Consider the following 17522-nt stretch of genomic DNA (forward strand, 5'->3'; position numbering starts at 1 on the left):
TTGGCCACCGTACCTGCAGAAGGCCTGCGAACTTGACCACTCCCCAGCCAAGCCTGGACACGTCGGGCTCCACTAAACTCATCTGGTAAATGTCGACAGCCAGGAAGCGCTGGACCATGCCACCGTCCTTGGTGATCACCGTGCACGCGATGAGGTCGCTGTTGTCTGCGAGGAGGGAGACGAGAGCAGAATGAGGCACGGTTCAGCTGCCCAGCCTGATGGAGACACTCAAGCTGACTTGCATCCTGCTGGGCAACGGAGCTCAGCGCATTCGGAGTCACACACACCTGGGCCTGAGTCCCTCCTCTGAGTCACCGGCGGGCAACTTTTTTAGCTCTCTGGGCATCACATTCCTCATGAAAAAGGAGGATAATGCCCAGCCCTCACAAAGTGCTCTTTGTCAGACTAACTGAATAAAGTACATAAAGCATCGGACAATGCCTGCTGCACATTAGGTGCTCAAACTGTAGCTAAAAAACAACCAATAAACCGAGATTCCTAGTACGATTTCAGTGCTTCCTTGCAGATCAGTGGTGGTTGACAGCTGTGATGGTGTTTGCCTAAATCAAGCGAGGACAGGAAAACGAGAGTCCCCTGCTCGGTTACAGAATCACCAAACCCTCAACTTGGCGTCTGGCAGCTTAAGAGTCGAGCTCTGCACCAGCTGGTGTGTGATCCTGGGCAAGGCACTTGGCCCCTCCGAACCATGGTTTTCCATCTGCAAAAATGGCAATAATTTCCCTTACCCCGAGATGTTTGGTGGGTTCAATGAGAACAGATAGATAAGCATTTAGCCTGGGGTCCTCAGGGTAGGCTGGGCCCCTTCTCTTACTTGAAAGTCACCCCTAAATTCAATGTCTGATTCAGCGCCTGTCCTTGATGGCTTTGAAGTCACCCGAGGAACACCAGATCATTAAATTTATGGTCTGCTTTGAGTTCCCTCCAACGGAATCTTCTGCTACATGTTTTAAAAGAAATAGCCAAATCAGGAAACAACCTAAATGCCCCCGAATAGGGGACAATTTGAGTATGATTTTTTCCCCCATCGCATGAAGAATTATATGCCCATTTAAAAATTATGTCTAACCAAATTGTGAACAGTGGTTACCCCTGGGGAGGGAAGTGAGAACCGGGGGTGGGAGTGTGTGTGTTTGGGGGGAGTTTCAACAGGAGAACTTTAATTTTTGCCCCATATACCACGATATTGCTTGAAATTACTTTAAAATGAGAAAGCACTCAAGATGCACTATGGAAATACATATTAAAAGCCCGAGCAGAAACTCCTATTAACAAATAATGGCAATGACATTGGAGAAGACATTCAAATTTTAAACGAAAAAGAGAATAAAAACTTCATTACTGTGATTTTGAGATGTTAAAAAAATGTATCCCTACAAATAAACATAAATGCAGAGAAATATGCTAAAACATCAAAAGAAGTCTCTGATTATCAGAGTGAGTTTTTTGGAAACAGCTTATTGAGGTATAATTTACATACCATAAATTTCACCCATTTTAAGTGTACAGTTTGGGTTTTAGAAAGTTTACAATTGTGCTTTACTCCAGTCTAGCTGTAGAGCACTTGTATCATCCCAATAAGTTCTATTGGGAGCACTGTAACCAAATATTTGGCTTAAATTTATTGGTGGTAGGTGGGTGGGGGTGCGAGAAGGTAAGACAGATGGCATAAATTCTGGCCCCAAACACACAGGATGACAAACTTGGGGTTCAGGTATTCTCCAAGGACTTTTTTTCCCTATTTTTACTTTTCATTTAGATTTCCAGGATGACATGTAAATTTCCCCTGCTCTCCCCCTCCCCCTCCCTCTCTGAGAGAGCGAGCATCATCTGTCTGGGATTCTGGCTTCATGGGGATGTCTTCCAGACCATCCTCCTGGCTTTTACAGGCCTTATGTTCCTGTCTGTTCTCCCCAGCATATGACCACCTAGAACAACCAGGCACCCTCATGGCAAACAGTAGCACCAGACAGGCTTAATTCTCTGGACTGTACTTTCTTATTATTTAGGGCAAGAATCTTCGTTCCTTTCCCAACCGTCCAGCCAAATATTTTAAAAGATTTCTAAAAATTATTTTCTCCAGAATCTCTGGTTCCATACCAGAAGACATTTAGTCTCCTATATTGTCAGAAATGGAAGTCACTATATTCATTCTTATAAACATTTTCTTTTTGGTAGATAGAGTTTATTTTCTTTACTCAATACTTAAAACATTTTACTCAATGACAATCTTTTACTGTTTGAAAATGTAAAGTAAACAACACTAATAAAGGATGCTTTTTCTTTCCTTTTTTACTTTCTCTTTCTCTCTCCCTCCCTTTCCTCTCCCCTCTCTCTACACAGGACAACTCATCTTTCTTCTTTCCCACATTCACGAAAGTGGTCTATCTGAGGGAGTGACTGGGAAAGCAGGCACAGATATAGGTGTCACTGGGGCTTGTCGGTAGGCAACCCCCTCATAAAGCCCAGGGGCCCTGGGGGCTTCGGGGGGAAAGAGACCTACACACCTCTGCCACAAAGAACAAAAAAGGAAGGACAAAACCCCAAAGCGGAACAACTTTCAGAAATGCAATTGAGACATCAAAGCCCTGTGAGATTTCATAAGAAACTAAAGGGCAACTGTCACCAGTGAGCAGGACCGCTCCAAGAAGGAGGGAGCCTCCGGCTTTTCAGAAGTTGTCGGGGCAGCAGTTAAGGAGAAGTGAAGCGGTTTCCGAGACTAAGGAGAAGGGCATCCTTCAGGGAGATGCAGGGAATGCTGGTTGGGTGACTCGTTTGTGTGCTTTAGTTTCATTTTAGGGAACTCCTTCACCACCTCCATCCACACACTGGCTGTGGGCATTCCCGGCCAGAGCCCCGGGAGACAGGGGCTGTCTGCTCGCCTTTGGATGGCCACGGTGTCTTGGGCAGAGGAGGACCCAGGAGAGAGCTGCTGAATGGAACCCAGTTCCACCCACGGTGTAAGCCCTTCGCCTGCTGCCTTCATGCAGGCACCTGTGGATTTCGCTCCGAGCCAGGGAGAGCCATGCCAGGTGCCGAGGTGCTGGGAGGGGTGCGGGCACGTGGGGAGGACTCAGCGGCAGGCAGCTCTCCTGGGTGTGTGCGGCCTCATGAGCCGCCCTGCCTGACTCTCAGGAGTGGCCTATGGCCAGAGGAGACAGCGTAGGTGACAGGTCACCTGTACACTGGTGCTGCCTAGATCTAGCTTCCCATCTGAATCTCCTGGGTCCCCCCCGCCACCAACTTCACTTCAAAAGGGGTTGGGCCTATGATTCTACTTTAAAAGCTTACAGAAAACTGTCAGAAGACAACATAGGAGAATATCCATGTGACCTTAGGGGCCGATAAGGATTTCTTTAAAAAGAAACAAGAACCAACACATACAAATAAATAAATATAAGATGGACAAACTGACTACACCAAAATTAAAATTTAAATCACATATGACAAATGACTTTACAGACTAAGGTAAATATTACAAAATACCTCTAAGAGGCCAAAGACAGCAGTAAATGTGACACAGGACTCCACAGGGCACTCTCAGAGAAAGAGAATGGGGACAGCCATTAACACACACAGAGGGGCTCCCCCTCATGAGAAATCAGGAAACACATTAAAATGAGATACCACCTTCCACCCATCGGATTGGCAAAAATAAAAATGATACCATCAGGTATTGGTGAGGATCATAGAAAAACTGACATTCTCAAAAGTTGCGAGTAGGAGAATAAATTAACATAGTTTTTTGGGAGGGCAAATTAGCATTATTTGTTAAAATTGAAAGTTTCACACCATACAACCCACCAATTGGTATGTTTCCAAGAAAAACGTGTGTGGCGTGTGGGCCAAGAGACAAGAACCAGGATGTTGATGGCATGATTTGGGTCTGTAATGATCCAAATGTCCTGCAATGAGGGAAAGCCTAAAAAAATAAATGTATGTTCATTCAGTGCAAAACCATATGGCAATGACAAGGAATGAATGAGATCCCCAGGTGTTTCAACATGCTTAAGGCGCAAGAACACAGCGTTGAATGGAAAAAGCCGGTTGCAGCATGACACACGCAGGAGACACAATGCAAGTAAAGTGAAACCACACAAAATGATACTGTACTTTTTCTACAGGTTCAAGCCTGTAGGTGTAAGAGGAGAATTCAAGACACTGTCCGGGAGGATGCACAGGGGTTCCCTCTTCGGAAGGGAGGAGGCAGGATTGACGGTGGGGGTCAAGCTCACTTTAGTTTATACGGCATGTTCTGATTTTTCAAAGGGAAGAGAGGTGTGTTATTTGTGTACTTAAAATTAAAGTGAAAAGGGACTCTTTCTACATTTGTACGCAAAGGGCCGCAGGTCCTTCTGGGGCCCAGCCGGGGTTGGGAAGCAGCGCCAGGCCATGCTGGCCAGCCAGCCACCTCTGCCGGGTCCAGAAGGCGGTGGCAACCATCACGAACAGGGCAATGGCACGAAGCCGAGGGCTCTCCGACAGCACCTCTTGGGACACAGGTGTGCGTGTTTCCAAACCGGCCAGATGCGTGGGCTGAAACGCCCTGGCCTTCAGCTCAGCAAACGCATGGGTGTCAGGCACCGTACGGGGAACCAGACCAAGAAGAGTGAGTGCTGGCCCTGCCCCAAGGAGCTCAGGGACCAGCAGGGACACTCAGGCTCCGGACCATAAAACACAGTGTAGACCAAGTCTCCTTCTGGGGAGGGACCAGACCCTTGGGCAGAGCAGGTGGGATGACAGAGGTCCCCATCACACCCCAGGACCACGACGGCGTAGCATGCCTTTGGGCCGAACCTCCCTCCAGGCAGAGGTGACACATCCCTCCTCTTCTAGGCACTGCCTTTGGTTTCATTTATTTGAAAGGGGAGAAGATTTGCCATTTTATTTTATCTGAAAATATTAATTTTATCAATCTCTTTGGACAGATAACACATACACATATTCCATTTAAAAAGGTGTGCAACTTTTTTACAGGGGACAGTCAGTCTCCCCTGTCGTCCTCCCAGAGGCAGCCGTCTAACAGATTCTTGTCACCCACCCACTATGTGTTTCTAAGGGCAGCTACGTTCTCCCCGCTGTGTCTTTCACAAATGGTTGCATGCCACACACTCTCTCTGCCTTGTGCTTTTGCCACTTAACCATGCGTCTTGGACACATGTCAGCACACAGAGACCCTGCTCCCTCTTTTTCAAAGCTGCCTTCTGTCCCACTGAGAGCAGGGATGGCTCTCCAGGATTTAACAGCTCCCCAGCTGATGGACGTTCAGGTTGTTTAGAAGCCTCTACTACAACAGTCCAAGCGGCATCCTTATTCATGTGCGCGTGTGAGAGTAAACCTACAGCAGCAAGGGAGACCTCGTGCTTAATTTCTCTTGAAAGCACTCATGTTTTACTAAGAGAAATTTATTTAAAAAGGCAACTTCAAATCATTACCATGAATGGGAATCCAGAGTTATTTACAATAAATAAGGTGACCATGAAAATAGATTAAAAAGACCATTTTATTAAATTATAGCCTGAAGCCCACTCTTTTGATAAAAAGGGAGACCCAAGGTTTGAGAAGTTCTAAGACAAACTACTACCAACCTGGGACTTTCTCCTTCAAGTAATAGAAAGGATCAGGGTGGCAGTGAAATGGACTTTCTTACGGACTATACTTTCCAAAGACGGCCACAGCAATGCCTCCCACCAGAGGGTGGGACCTTTGACCCTCCTCCATCAGGTGGTAGGGTCTGTGTCCTTTCTCCTTGAAGCTGGGGGGGCCCTCTGCGATTGCCCAGACCAATGAATACAGTGGAAGTGATCCCATGTGATTTCTGAAGCAAGTCATAAAAACGCTCTTGGAGGGGGCCGGCCCCGTGGCCGAGTGGTTAAGTTCGTGCGCTCTGCTTCGGCGGCCCAGGGTTTCACAGGTTCGAATCCTAGGCAGACATGGCATCACTGATCAGGCCATACTGAGGCGGCATCCCACATGCCACAACTGGAAAGACCCATAACTAAAAATACATAACTATGCAGTGGGGGGCTTTAGGGAGAAAAAGGAAAAAAATAAAATCTTTAAAAAAAAAAAAAGCTCCTGGAATCTACCCACCACACTGTGAAGAAGTGCAAAGAGCCACGGAGACCCCCGGAGAGAAACCAAGGCCCCAGGTCCACAGCCAGCCCCCAGCTGACCCTCTAGTCCTCAGCTGATGCCACGTGGAGCAGAGATGAGCTATTCCCACTGAGCCCTGGGAAAACTATAGATTCGTGAGCAAAATGAATGACTGAAGTTGTTTTCAGCCACTAAATTTTAAGGTGGTTTGTCCTCAGCAACAGAGAATTGCAACAGTGATTTACTGCGATTTAGTGCTGTATCCAGACACACTTAAAATTCTAAAATTCCTCCAGCACCACTGAGGGGCCACACACCACGTCCTGGGAGCCTGGCCAGGAGAAACAGCTCAGAGCTGGCGACACGGGGTGCACAGAAGGTCCCACAGAATGAAGGGAAAGGGGTGCAGCCATTTTCCCACAGAAGCTGAGGATGCTGGGAGAGAGGAGGCGGCAAGGAGAAAGCATGGAGGAGCCCCTCATGTGGAGAGCACAGTCAGAGCAACTCAGCCTGGCAAAAGCGGCTTCGGCTTCGCAGCCTGGAGACCAGCTCTGCCACTAACAGCTGTATGACCTGGGCAAGCCACTTCCCCCTTGAATCTCAGGTTCTCACTCATAAAACTAAGCCCTGAGCCCCTGCAGGACTGTGCCGGGCATGCACCCTGACCCCTGAGCACGAGCTATGGGGTCTTCAGTGGCTGTGGTTGCTGCCTGGAAGCCCCTGACGTTTCAAAGCCGTGACTGGTCAGAACCCTCTGCCTGAGATAAAGTCACGCTTCCTGAACGCCAGCTCTTGAGAGGGAGAAGATGAATCATGGATTTGGGTTGCTTCTCAGAACTCCTGTGGGGTCATGGGTAGGTGAGTAACACAGGCCCCCAGCCTCTCCGAGAGGCCCCGTGAGCCCTGATTCGTGGTGGCCCCACCCACCTCACCCTGCTGCACCCCAGTGTGGCCAGTCTCCAATTAGCCTGCCGACTCGTTCCTTCCTGGTGGAGGCTGCTCCCTGTCTAGACGTAAGCCCCAGCGAGGCAGGGCCCCGGCCCGTCTCCTTCACTGCTGTCCCCGGGAGGGGCGTGGGCAGCGGCAGGTGCTGCCGTATTTGTCTGCTGGATGGAGGGGTGCTAATGTATTCTGGTCCTCCCGTTTTGAGACAGAGGACTTCTCAACAGCTGTCCCTTTAGCCCCCGGGCTGAAGCCTTGCCCACCGCTCCCTCTGACATGCTGTAGCTCATTACTGAGCAATAACTGGGGCTGATTGACTTTTGCTGTATTTAAATGATCCCTTCATAATAAAATATGGATGCCAATACCGTAATTTCATTCTTGGCCTCGGTGGCTCCAAATACATTTAGAATCAAAGTCTTTATCCCTAGAGCGGGATTTCTAGGCCAGCTGAATTCCAGCGCTTTGAAATCCAATACTCCGGGCCTTAGGACCACTTCTTGGAACACCACACAGCTGGGGTTTAGAAGAGCACCTCCGTAAACACTGGCAAGCCGCTCAGGCACGCATTGTTAACCAGAGGTCAGGAGGGCTGCCAGCAGGGTAGGCTGATTCCTTGACAAAGGCAGCCTCGCCCTGGGATCCCGGGAGACCAGCCCTCAGCGGGACCTCACAGCTGATAGATCAGGGTTTCCTTTGTGAGCGGAAAGGCACAGGACTTCTTTTACAAGGAACAGGCCGTCCTGGCCTCTCCGTGCATCCAAAGAGCCGAGGGTTTTCCATTCCAGGGTCTGTAGGCAAGCCTGGGACTGGTGAGGGGGAAGCTGCAGTGGCCGTGGGCCCTCACAGGGCGAGCTAAGACGTGGTCATCACTGACTTTCCCTGGAGTTGGTGGCCCTGTTTGGTGGGGATTTGCTGCCATTCGGGGCTGTGGTTCCCTAAAATCACATACTGAAAGGTTGTCAGGGCTGAGTTTTTGGACAGGGACCCCTCCCCCTAGCAGCTTGAGGACTGCTGCTGGCACCCCACCACCCTTTATCAAACGCTTCCGTAGGCCAGGCCCTGACATGGTCCCGGAATCCGAGGAGGTGGGTTCACTGATTCCAGAGGACACAAACTGAGGATAGCACGTAATCTCCCCAAGGACACACACTGATAATGCCATGACGAGGTATGCAGCCAGAGTGAATGTGTAACCTTCATACCATCCTGAGCAAGCTGATTGTAACTTGGGGCCCTAGTCCTCTGGATGGGACCAGAGAGGACCAACCCTCCTTTCCCTCAGAGATGGGGTACCTCCGACCTGGCTAGCTGCTGGCCGGTTCTGGCAGGGGGACAGGCAAAGACTGAGCTCTCAACGGGCAGGCCCAGGGTTTTGATCTCACGGTGGTGGCTGGCGTGGAGTTGCCTGTGTGCTCCTGGGCTGCCCTTGGCAAGGTTCCCCGCTCCCTGGGCACTTGGTGGCCCTTCCAGCAGCAGACGGAGGTCCTCCTCTAGCTTGGGAAAGGCCGCCTCTCTTCCACCCTTGAGGGTTCCCGTTCCTGACACATGGGGTAGATTGGCGCTGGGGAGCTGCTGCCCCTGCGGCTCTGGTCAGCTGCAGGGACGCAGTGGGAGCAAGACAGGCCGAGCCTTCATGGGGCCTTGAGACTAGGGGACAGGTGGCGGCCCTCTGGAGCTGTCCGACACTCTGGGAATCGGCCTGTGTGAGACAGAGAAGGTGCTCTGTGGCAGTGAATAAAGCTTCCACAGGGACTCCAGGGAAAACCAGCCTGGCACGGCTCCCTGATGACAGGATGCAGCTGAGGGCTGAGGGGCGCGGCCTTAACTGACCAGTAACTTACTGGGAAGTGACTGATGAATTAGCGGGCTCCAGCTGGCTCTCTGGGGGGGGTCTAGACGGGGAGAGACAGGCACAGGCCGTACCAGGCAGTCAATGAGAAGCCCAGTGGGAAAGTACAATCCATTTCCCAAATGTACCCACTCCATCAACATCCACTACAAAAATGACCACAAGAGGCATTCTGGGGCATAAGAAAGTTCCTCGCACACAGTTCCTCGGAGCCAGCCTGAGTACTTTGAAAAGGAAGCCCGGTGCTGATTCAAACGCAGCCCACCAGAGCTGGGGCGACCGGGAACCCGGCCCTGGTAAGTCTACAGACAGCAAGGAGATGGTCTTGTACGAGTGACACCCAGACTTTCTCAGGCCTGATGAGCCCCCGGGGGAGACTCCACGCTCGCTGGGCCCATGACATTCCCAAGCCAAAGTGAGCGAGAGCCGACTGTTCCCTCTTAGGGCGTGAACCAGCACACTCGATTAGGTCGGCTGCTTCTCCTGACAGTCAAATCAATCCTTTGAAGAAAATTAAGTAACCATTCCTCCATCAACCCGGCAACAGCTTATGGGTTATTTGCTTCAAGCAGCAATCAATTACTGTGTCTTCTTTGAAGCTCCCTAAAGCCTTCCTTCCCAGCACGGCACAGAGGCACTTGCAAAGCGCGCTGTTTCCTGGATGGAGAGCGGGTCTTGGCATATTTCTACTGCCAGGCATGTGAGTCTGGTCCCTCCAGGAATAAAGGAAGACAATGTACTGGGGTTGTTCCTCGGATCCGCAAGCGGGAGTAGCAATGAGGGACGCAGATATTAGGATATGTGCAGAAGTCCAGTCACCCAGGGAAACTGTGACCAAGCGCTCGGTTCCAAGACGTCAACCAAGATCACTGGGGCAACCCCAGCAGCTGCCACACTGACGACCTAGGCCCTGGCCTCCTCTCCACTCCCCCAACCCAGAGCACCAAGAGGCAACTGTCTGAAGCACTGGCGAGAGAGCTCTGTGCTCTCCTAACACATCCCGCTCCGCTTCCCCCCCACGCCCGCTGCTCAAATGCCAGGGAGCCAGGCCTGGCGCTGGCTGCCAGGAACTGAGTTGTCACTCTGCCACTTTCTAGTTGTGTTGGTGACTTTGCCTTGGTTGCCTTATCTCTGGGCCAGGGTAATAAAATGACTTTGTAGCTCTGCTTCATGATGTGCATGATGTATATTTAGGGAGAAGGGTTCTGATGTCTGCAACTTACTTTGCAATGCATCAATCAAAAAAAAAAAAAAAAAGATTGGGGCCGGCCCTGTGGCTGAGTGGTTAAGTTCGCGCGCTCTGCTTCGGCGGCCTGGGGTTTCATTGGTTCGAATCCTGGGTGCGGACGTGGCACCGCTCATCAAGCCATGCTGAGGCGGGTTCCCACATGCCACAACTAGAAGGACCCACAACTAAAAAAAATATATACACTATGTACTGGGGGACTTTGGGGAGAAAAAGGAAAAATAAAAATCTTTAAAAAAAAAGATGGTTGAAGGACGAAGGAGTAGATATGTGATGAAACAAGCACAGTACAATGTCAGTGGTGGAAAGCAGACGGTGGGGATGAGGATGTTTACTACAGGATTCATTCAACTGGGTTGTATGCTTGCAACTTTTCGAAATAAAATATTGGGGAAAAAACTGACCTCCTAGGATTGCTGTGAAAGGCACATGAGTCCACAGCAGCATGCGTGACACACACGCTGGGAAATCACCGGTACCTACAATGTGACTGTTATTAATTTTCCGACCTTCTTTATATCACACTCTCGTAGGATCACTATAGCAGCCCCTCACTGTGGAGTCTCTGTGGCTCTGAGTTTGAAGAGCAGGAATTTAACAGGAAGAGCGTGGACATGAGAGGGTACCTGGAGGGCTCTTTCTAGCATCTCCTAACCTTCCACAATCTTAACGTCACCCAGTGGATTCCAGGGCCACTGAGGACACTACACTGATGCTCACTACGTTGATATGGGTGGGTAAGTCTGTCATTTGTTCATTCAGCAGTTATTCAACCAGTTACCGTGTGATGGTTCGGTGTCTTGGTGACTGTTAAATGACCCAGGAGCAGTAACTAACTGGAGGGAGGGCGCTGGTGCCATTTTCAGACAAGGAGCCTAAGGCGTGGGGAGGCCAGGTCCCTTGTCCCTGGAGCCACAGGCTGGAGCAGTGCTGGGCCTGTGCTCAGCTCCATCTGCTTCCAGAGGAGGGGGTTTCCATGGCTACTTCCTTTCTCTTGCTTGAAATGCACATACCATGTCTAGTCAAATAATGCAACTGGTTTTTGCAAAGTGGCCAAGAAAACTCCTCATATGTCTTCCTCTTTCCCCCTTGGAAAATTTCAAGAGACTCTCTTCTTGGGAGAACAAAGAGTGAGAATTTGACTTTTCTTGTTGCCACATGTCCAGACGTGTGTGGGGCAGCTCCCTCTGACTCCTCAGGTCTATATAAGGACGGGCAACTTGCAAAAGCCTTATTCCTTGTTCCTTCTTCACACTAAACAAAGTTCACAAATAGACAACTCTGTGAAAACGTAATTACCAGAAACAGAATCCAAATGAGCAGCAATTCCAAGTAGAGCATGGCACATCCCCTTATCAAGTGACACACAGCCTGCCACCAGAGGCACAGCGAGCTGATCTTTATACTGCACTGGTGACCACACTTATCTCTACACTTGCTCTCCCGGAATGCCACATTTGCATAGTACATTGCATAATTTCCTCTCTGAAAATGGCCCTGTTTAGCATGAGTAAATAAAGTTACCTAACTCTGAGGCAGCTGAATGGAATACTTGAGGTTTCCAAGAAAAGATTTGAATACCTAAGCTCTTCACTATGCAATGCAGGATAGACTAACAGAGAATGGACTTTCGGTCTGGCTCCCTCCCTCCTGCTCCTAGGCAGCCTGGCAGCCGAAGAGGGAGGACATCCTGGTCTTCAGGAGCCCATGGGCCCCCCGCCCCCACGATTTCTCTGCTCTGGGCCCCTCCACAGGATGTGGTCAGGCCAACCTGGGCTCGAATCAAGGCTCTGCCTTTCCCTTCCTTCTTTCATTTTTCCACTGGTCTGTGCACACAGTATTTGCCTGCTGGCTGCCAGGTGCCAGGCACTGGGCTACAGGGATGAAGGTGGTAGATACATCCCTGCTCTGGGGGACCTTTCTGAGCCTCAGTCTCCTTATCCAAAAAATGGATGCACCACTTACTTCATAGGGATTCTGTGAGGAGCAAATGAGATGAGAGGCAGGAAAAGCTTGTGCTTTTTCTCTAACAGCATTGTGTGGGCATATCTCCCTTCTCCCTCTGGAGAGATGGTTCTTGAAGATAGGGCCAAATCTTTTCTTTCCCTTGGATTTCTTCTTTAAGATACTTCATCAGAAAAGTGCACAAGGGTATTCTACAGAGCAGATCCTGGTCCAGGGAATTCTCCCTCCTTGGGTGGTGGGGGGCATCCTCCCAGCAGAGAACATCAACTAGAGTTTTCCCCAAGTGTGAAAAGCTCTGGGGTTTAAATTGTTAACCCCCCTAGAGAAGGCATATGTGAGTGTCACACAGGCGTCTCTGGGGATCTGTGTACCCACAGATGCTGGCTAGACTTCAGGGAACTCTTCTGGCCAATGCCTCTGAGCTTGGCCTTCAAGGCCGTTCTTCGGTGGGGAACGCTATCTCTTGTTAATATCCAACCTGGACCCTCCTCTCGAGACAGGCCAGTTGGTGGATGAAAATGGCGTTGTAGATAGAACCATTTACACCCGCTTTCCCCTTCACTTCTCAGACTTTTTACTCATGCATTTCTGGGGCACTTTCCTCCATGCTAGACCCTGCGCTTGCCAAAGGGGGCCGGAGAGATGGGGAAGGCCCGCCCCTCAGGAGCTCCTGTTCAGCGTGGGAGACCAAACTAGTGACAATGCCATACAAGGTGAGAAAGGCCAGGGCAGAGGGAGAGCAGGGGCTGTCGAAGGCTGGAAGAGGGGCCACCAACCCAGCCCGAGGTCGGGAGAGGCTTCCTGCAGGAGGTGGCATTTTAACTGAATCCCAAAAGAAGCCCAGAAGCCAGCCAAGCAGCAGAGGAGAGCGGCACTTCAGGCCAAATCAAGCCGTTGTCCCTCTCCAGAGGGCTCACAGGCTCCTCTCTGATCCTTTAGTGCACCTGACCCTTACTGGCCCAGCACTAGCCTCCCATTTCCCACAAGTCCTTCGGGGTTTCAGGCTTTTTGCCCCATTTTGGTTGGAAGGGCTGGAGGGGCGTCCATGCACTCCCTCGGACATCATTTGGGTCTTCCCTCTGCATGTGTCACTTCTCTGGGTCTTCCCTCCTGGGGCAGCACAGTCTTGTGGTAAAGAGTACAGGGTAGGGCCAGCCTGCTTGGTGTGGGACGAGGCATGCTGCTGTCTACCCTCTGGTCCCCAGGTACCTCATCCAGCAAACGGGGGTGATGACAACACGACTTTCCTTACAGCGATATTCGTAAAGGGGTAGAATAGTGCCTGGCACTCAGGAACAAGAGAATTATTCTGAATTCAATCCAGCAAGAGCAGGCAGGCTTCGGGGAGACCAGCGAGCTGAGAGCAAGAAGAGGCCTGGGTTTGAATCCCAGCTGGGCACTTACGAGGCTGCGTGGCCTTGGGCAAGGCAAATGACCTCTCTGGTGGGCCTCAGTTTCCTCCACTCTCGAATGAAGAGGTTGGGAGTCAACCACACGCCTCTTTTCTGATGGGAAAGAACGTCTAAATTTCATGCCAGGGGACACATTTATGGCCGTTTGGCAGAAATTAGTTCACAGAGTGAATGCTTACCGGCATAGCAGTCTGATTTTTAATTAGCTTGTGGGAATTCAGTATACTTCCAACATTAACAGTAAAATATGGGGGACCTCTGGTGGAGACAAGCCATACCTTTGGGCTTAAACAAAAGCTGTATACTCCACGCTCCAGCCTGCCTGCTTCATGTTTTAATCTCTAGTGCTCAAGTCAGTCTCAGGGAACATTTGGCACTGGAACAAGACCTCCAAAGCATATGATTTAAGGGAATACGGTTAATATGAAACCAAATCTTATCAGCATAACTCTGTCCAGTCCTATGCACCCAATCAGATGGCCTTCCTTAAGTTAGTGAACCACGCTTTGAGATAAAAATGGAGAATCTTAACTATTTTTCTGAGTTTTTTCTTCTTTTAAAAATACACTTGAACATGAACTACTCTAACAAATTCCTGAAGAACAAAACAAGAAAAGAAACTCATTCATTCACTCATTTTACTTTAGTCATTCAAGGTGGGTGGGTCCCCCCAAAGCCTTCTGAAGGCTGTGTTGAAGTCAGCGGGGGAAAGGGCACGTGTGACAGGTCAGAGACATGTGAGGACACAGTGAGTTTGGGAAACTTGTGCCCTTCGGTGGGGCACGTGGAAAAAGGCAGCAAGGCCTGGTGGGGGGTGAGGCTGGGGACCCGTCACTAAGGGCTGTTTATTACAGTCACGCCAAGGAGTGTAAACAGATGCCCAGGAACTGGGGACTAAGGGAAAGTTGTCATGCCAACTAAAGGTTTTGCTTGTGGTTATTTACTGAAGCTTAATTCAGGTCTTTAACTGGAAGTTTATAATTAAGACCCAGGCTGGAACTTATAATATACATGAAAAAAGGGTTTATTAAGGATATGAAAAAAATCAACAAGATTTCCCATTCATTCCTTTCTTTATTAATTCAACAAATATTTACCTAGTGTATCTGCTATGTGCCGAGCACAGCCCCAGGTACTAAGGATGCAGGGGGCAGAAAGAAGGTCCCCGCCCTCACACAGCTCACAGTCTGGTGGACGCAGACAGGCCATAAACAAACAAATAAATCTATTAGTATAAATTGTGCTAACACAATGGAAAGGCAATGCTTAACCTGCTTATAGAGAAACTCTTGAAAATTCCATCTGCAAACCCTACAGACACACTTTTCAAAAGTTCCACTTGCAGACACCTATCTATGCTACTTTCAAATCATAACAGTTACAGTTGATTGAGTATTTTAATAAGCACCTGGCTCTGCGTTAAACACTCAAAACAATCCAACAAAGAAGGTACTATTATGCGCAAGTTACGGAGGAGAAAACTGAGACCCTGACAGGGTTGGTGACCCGCCCGCCCGGGGTCGTGCTGCTGTGATCTTCAGTAAGGTCAGCTCCCAGGAGCCCAGGCAGGATGTACCCAGAGAAAGTCAGGTCCAAGTTCTTCCACATACTTGGAACCAGACCCGAATCCTGTATAAAGATCCTGTGGGTCACACTCTAGTCTAAGTTCGATGGATCTGAACCGGCCAGGCCTGGACCACGTCTGACTGCCTGTGCTGAGACACAGCTGCTTCCAGAGCGGGGGCCAGCATGGCTTCATGTGGCCAGGCTGCATGAACGTCACTGCCTGCAGAGGCTCTTGCCGATTTCTTGGCAGAGGAAGTCCACCACCAGGGAGTGAAAGGGAAGGTTCAAGAGAGACAGAGCTTTTGGCAGGACAGTAGGAGGGAATCATCGGCGGCAAGACAACCCAGACTCCGAGGAGCTGAGTGCCCCAAACACCCAGTCCTTGCTGCAGTGTGTCCAGCACTGAAAACCCTGCTCCTCCTTGAGCCAGACACACAGCACGTTTGCAGAGCTGGGATGCCACAGATTCAGATTTGCTGGGCAAAAGGAAGGAAAAGGAAAGGTGGGCACTGCTTTCTTTACTGAGAGCCAGTCAGGTGCTCCACTGGTAAATAAGAGTCAGGCACGGGCCGAGGAAGGGAGGACACAGCCAGGCTGCGGTGCGCCGGGATACTGGGCCGAGGTGGGGAGGCAGCTCCCGCAGCCAGGCCTCTGACCTCACGGGACAAGAATCACAAGCCCTGCTGTTTCTGCTTCCTGCCGTGTGCTGGGTGCTCGCACGCCATGCAGGCCCTGGGCCTCCACCTTCCCATCTGTAAATAGGGGGAGAAGAGCATTTCCTCCCAGGCACAGCCTGCCTCCGGGCCACAGAGGAGGGCGCTTGACCCAGCAGGGTTAAAACACAGAGCCGGGATTCTGAAGACTCCAAAACCTGTGTTTCTGTTTCCTGACTTGCCCCCACCGGCCAGACAGTGCTGCCCAAGGGGACTTTCTGCGTTGATGAAGATGTCCCTCACCTGTGCTGTCTGGTCTGGGAGCCATCAGCCACACACGGCTTTAAATGAAAACGAAATCAAATGAACGTTTTCATTCTCTGTCATGCTAGCCACATATGGCCACTGAGCACTTGAAATGTGGCTCATGTCTGATGGACAGAACCTTTAGTTTTATTTAATCTTAATGTTCTCTTCATTCACTGCAGTTTAGACAGCCTCGTGTGGCTCATGGCTGCCGTGCTGGACGGTGCAGGGTTGGAGGAAGCCAGAGAGAAAGAAGAGCCGCTGACCACCGTGTGGGACTCGGGGACACGGCCCGGCTGCATTTCTGGCCAGGAGCTCCGCGTGAGGATGAATTGTCTCAGGAAACCTTGGTGACACGAGGCAGTGTGACCCAGGGGCTGGGGCTCCCTGACCTGGAGGAACGGGGTGCTCTGGCCACATGCACTCTTGGCTCGTGGCTCACTCAACGTGGGAGGCTTAGCACCCATGCATCACCCAGCCGCCAGGGCCCCTGATCCCACAGAGGGACACAGCCCATGTGGCGCTCTGGAGCACCGGGCACCACAGGGCCAATAGGCGCTGTGCTCTTCCTCTCACTTCGCGGCAGGGGTTCCTCGTGGGCCCCCGCTTCTCTCCAGCCAGGCCTCCGAGGACAAGCAGGTTTTGCGTGCTCACTGCCCAGCACTCTCCACAGCCTGGCCTCCAAGTGGGGCTGGGCACAGGGCCGCGGCAGGAAGGGCTGGTGGAACGAGCGAGCGGCACAGCCATTCCCACGCATCTAGCACTTGGAAGGGGACGTTCAGACAAGTGAGAAGGCTGTAGCTCAGACACATGGATTTGGGAGCGATCCGGGATTCCTCACAGAGGGGGCCACAGACAGCCTGGGGCACCTGGCACTGCAGTCACACTGCAGATCGCAGGATCCAGAGGTAGGGGCAGGGCCCAGGAGAGTCTATGGTCATACACTCTGGAGACCTGTTAGAGACCAGACAGGATGACAGAAGGTGACACTGAGGCCCAGAGCTCATGGCTCTTTGTGAAGAAGCCACAGCCGGGCTGGCTCCCCTTACTGAGGAGCCTGACGATTCTCCCAGGAGACAGGACTGGGCAGACACACTACACAGGTCATGACATAGGGACACCAGGTGGCAACTTAGGACAAGAGGCTGACCGCCCCACAGTCCTCCTGTCCTCTCCCGGGTCCCTGGCACCCACAGGCCACCCTCCCCCGACACACGCTCACTCAGCCCATCCACACAGAGAGGGCTCAACAGGACCTGACTTCTGGCTCCCAAACCAGCTCATTTTCAATTTTTTTCAAGGGGTGGGCACTGAGTACTCTTCAGTCAGTCCTTGTGCTAGAGCGTGCCACAGAGGCCTCGGTTAAGCCTTACAGCAGGGACTCCCAAACTTTGTTGCCAGAAACACGGATTCTGGCCCCCGCCCCTGGACAGTGTGTGACCTGGACACTGGGAGTCTGAAAAGCT

General features: G+C 50.9%; 1 protein-coding gene across 13 annotated transcripts in view; it reads right to left on the reverse strand.

Annotated features, from left to right (window-relative positions):
* Nucleotides 1-17522, reverse strand: part of CLEC16A (C-type lectin domain containing 16A) — a 200191-nt gene that overhangs the window by 50639 nt on the left and 132030 nt on the right. For all 13 annotated transcript variants that reach the window (XM_070566753.1, XM_070566755.1, XM_070566763.1 and 10 more), the window contains one exon: nt 14-165. In XM_070566753.1, the coding sequence (XP_070422854.1) occupies nt 14-165 (152 nt within the window). The remainder of the gene's footprint in view (nt 1-13; nt 166-17522) is intronic.

Source organism: Equus przewalskii, chromosome 12 (genome assembly GCF_037783145.1).
Source record: "Equus przewalskii isolate Varuska chromosome 12, EquPr2, whole genome shotgun sequence".
In the NCBI taxonomy this organism is placed as follows: Eukaryota; Metazoa; Chordata; class Mammalia; order Perissodactyla; family Equidae; genus Equus; species Equus przewalskii.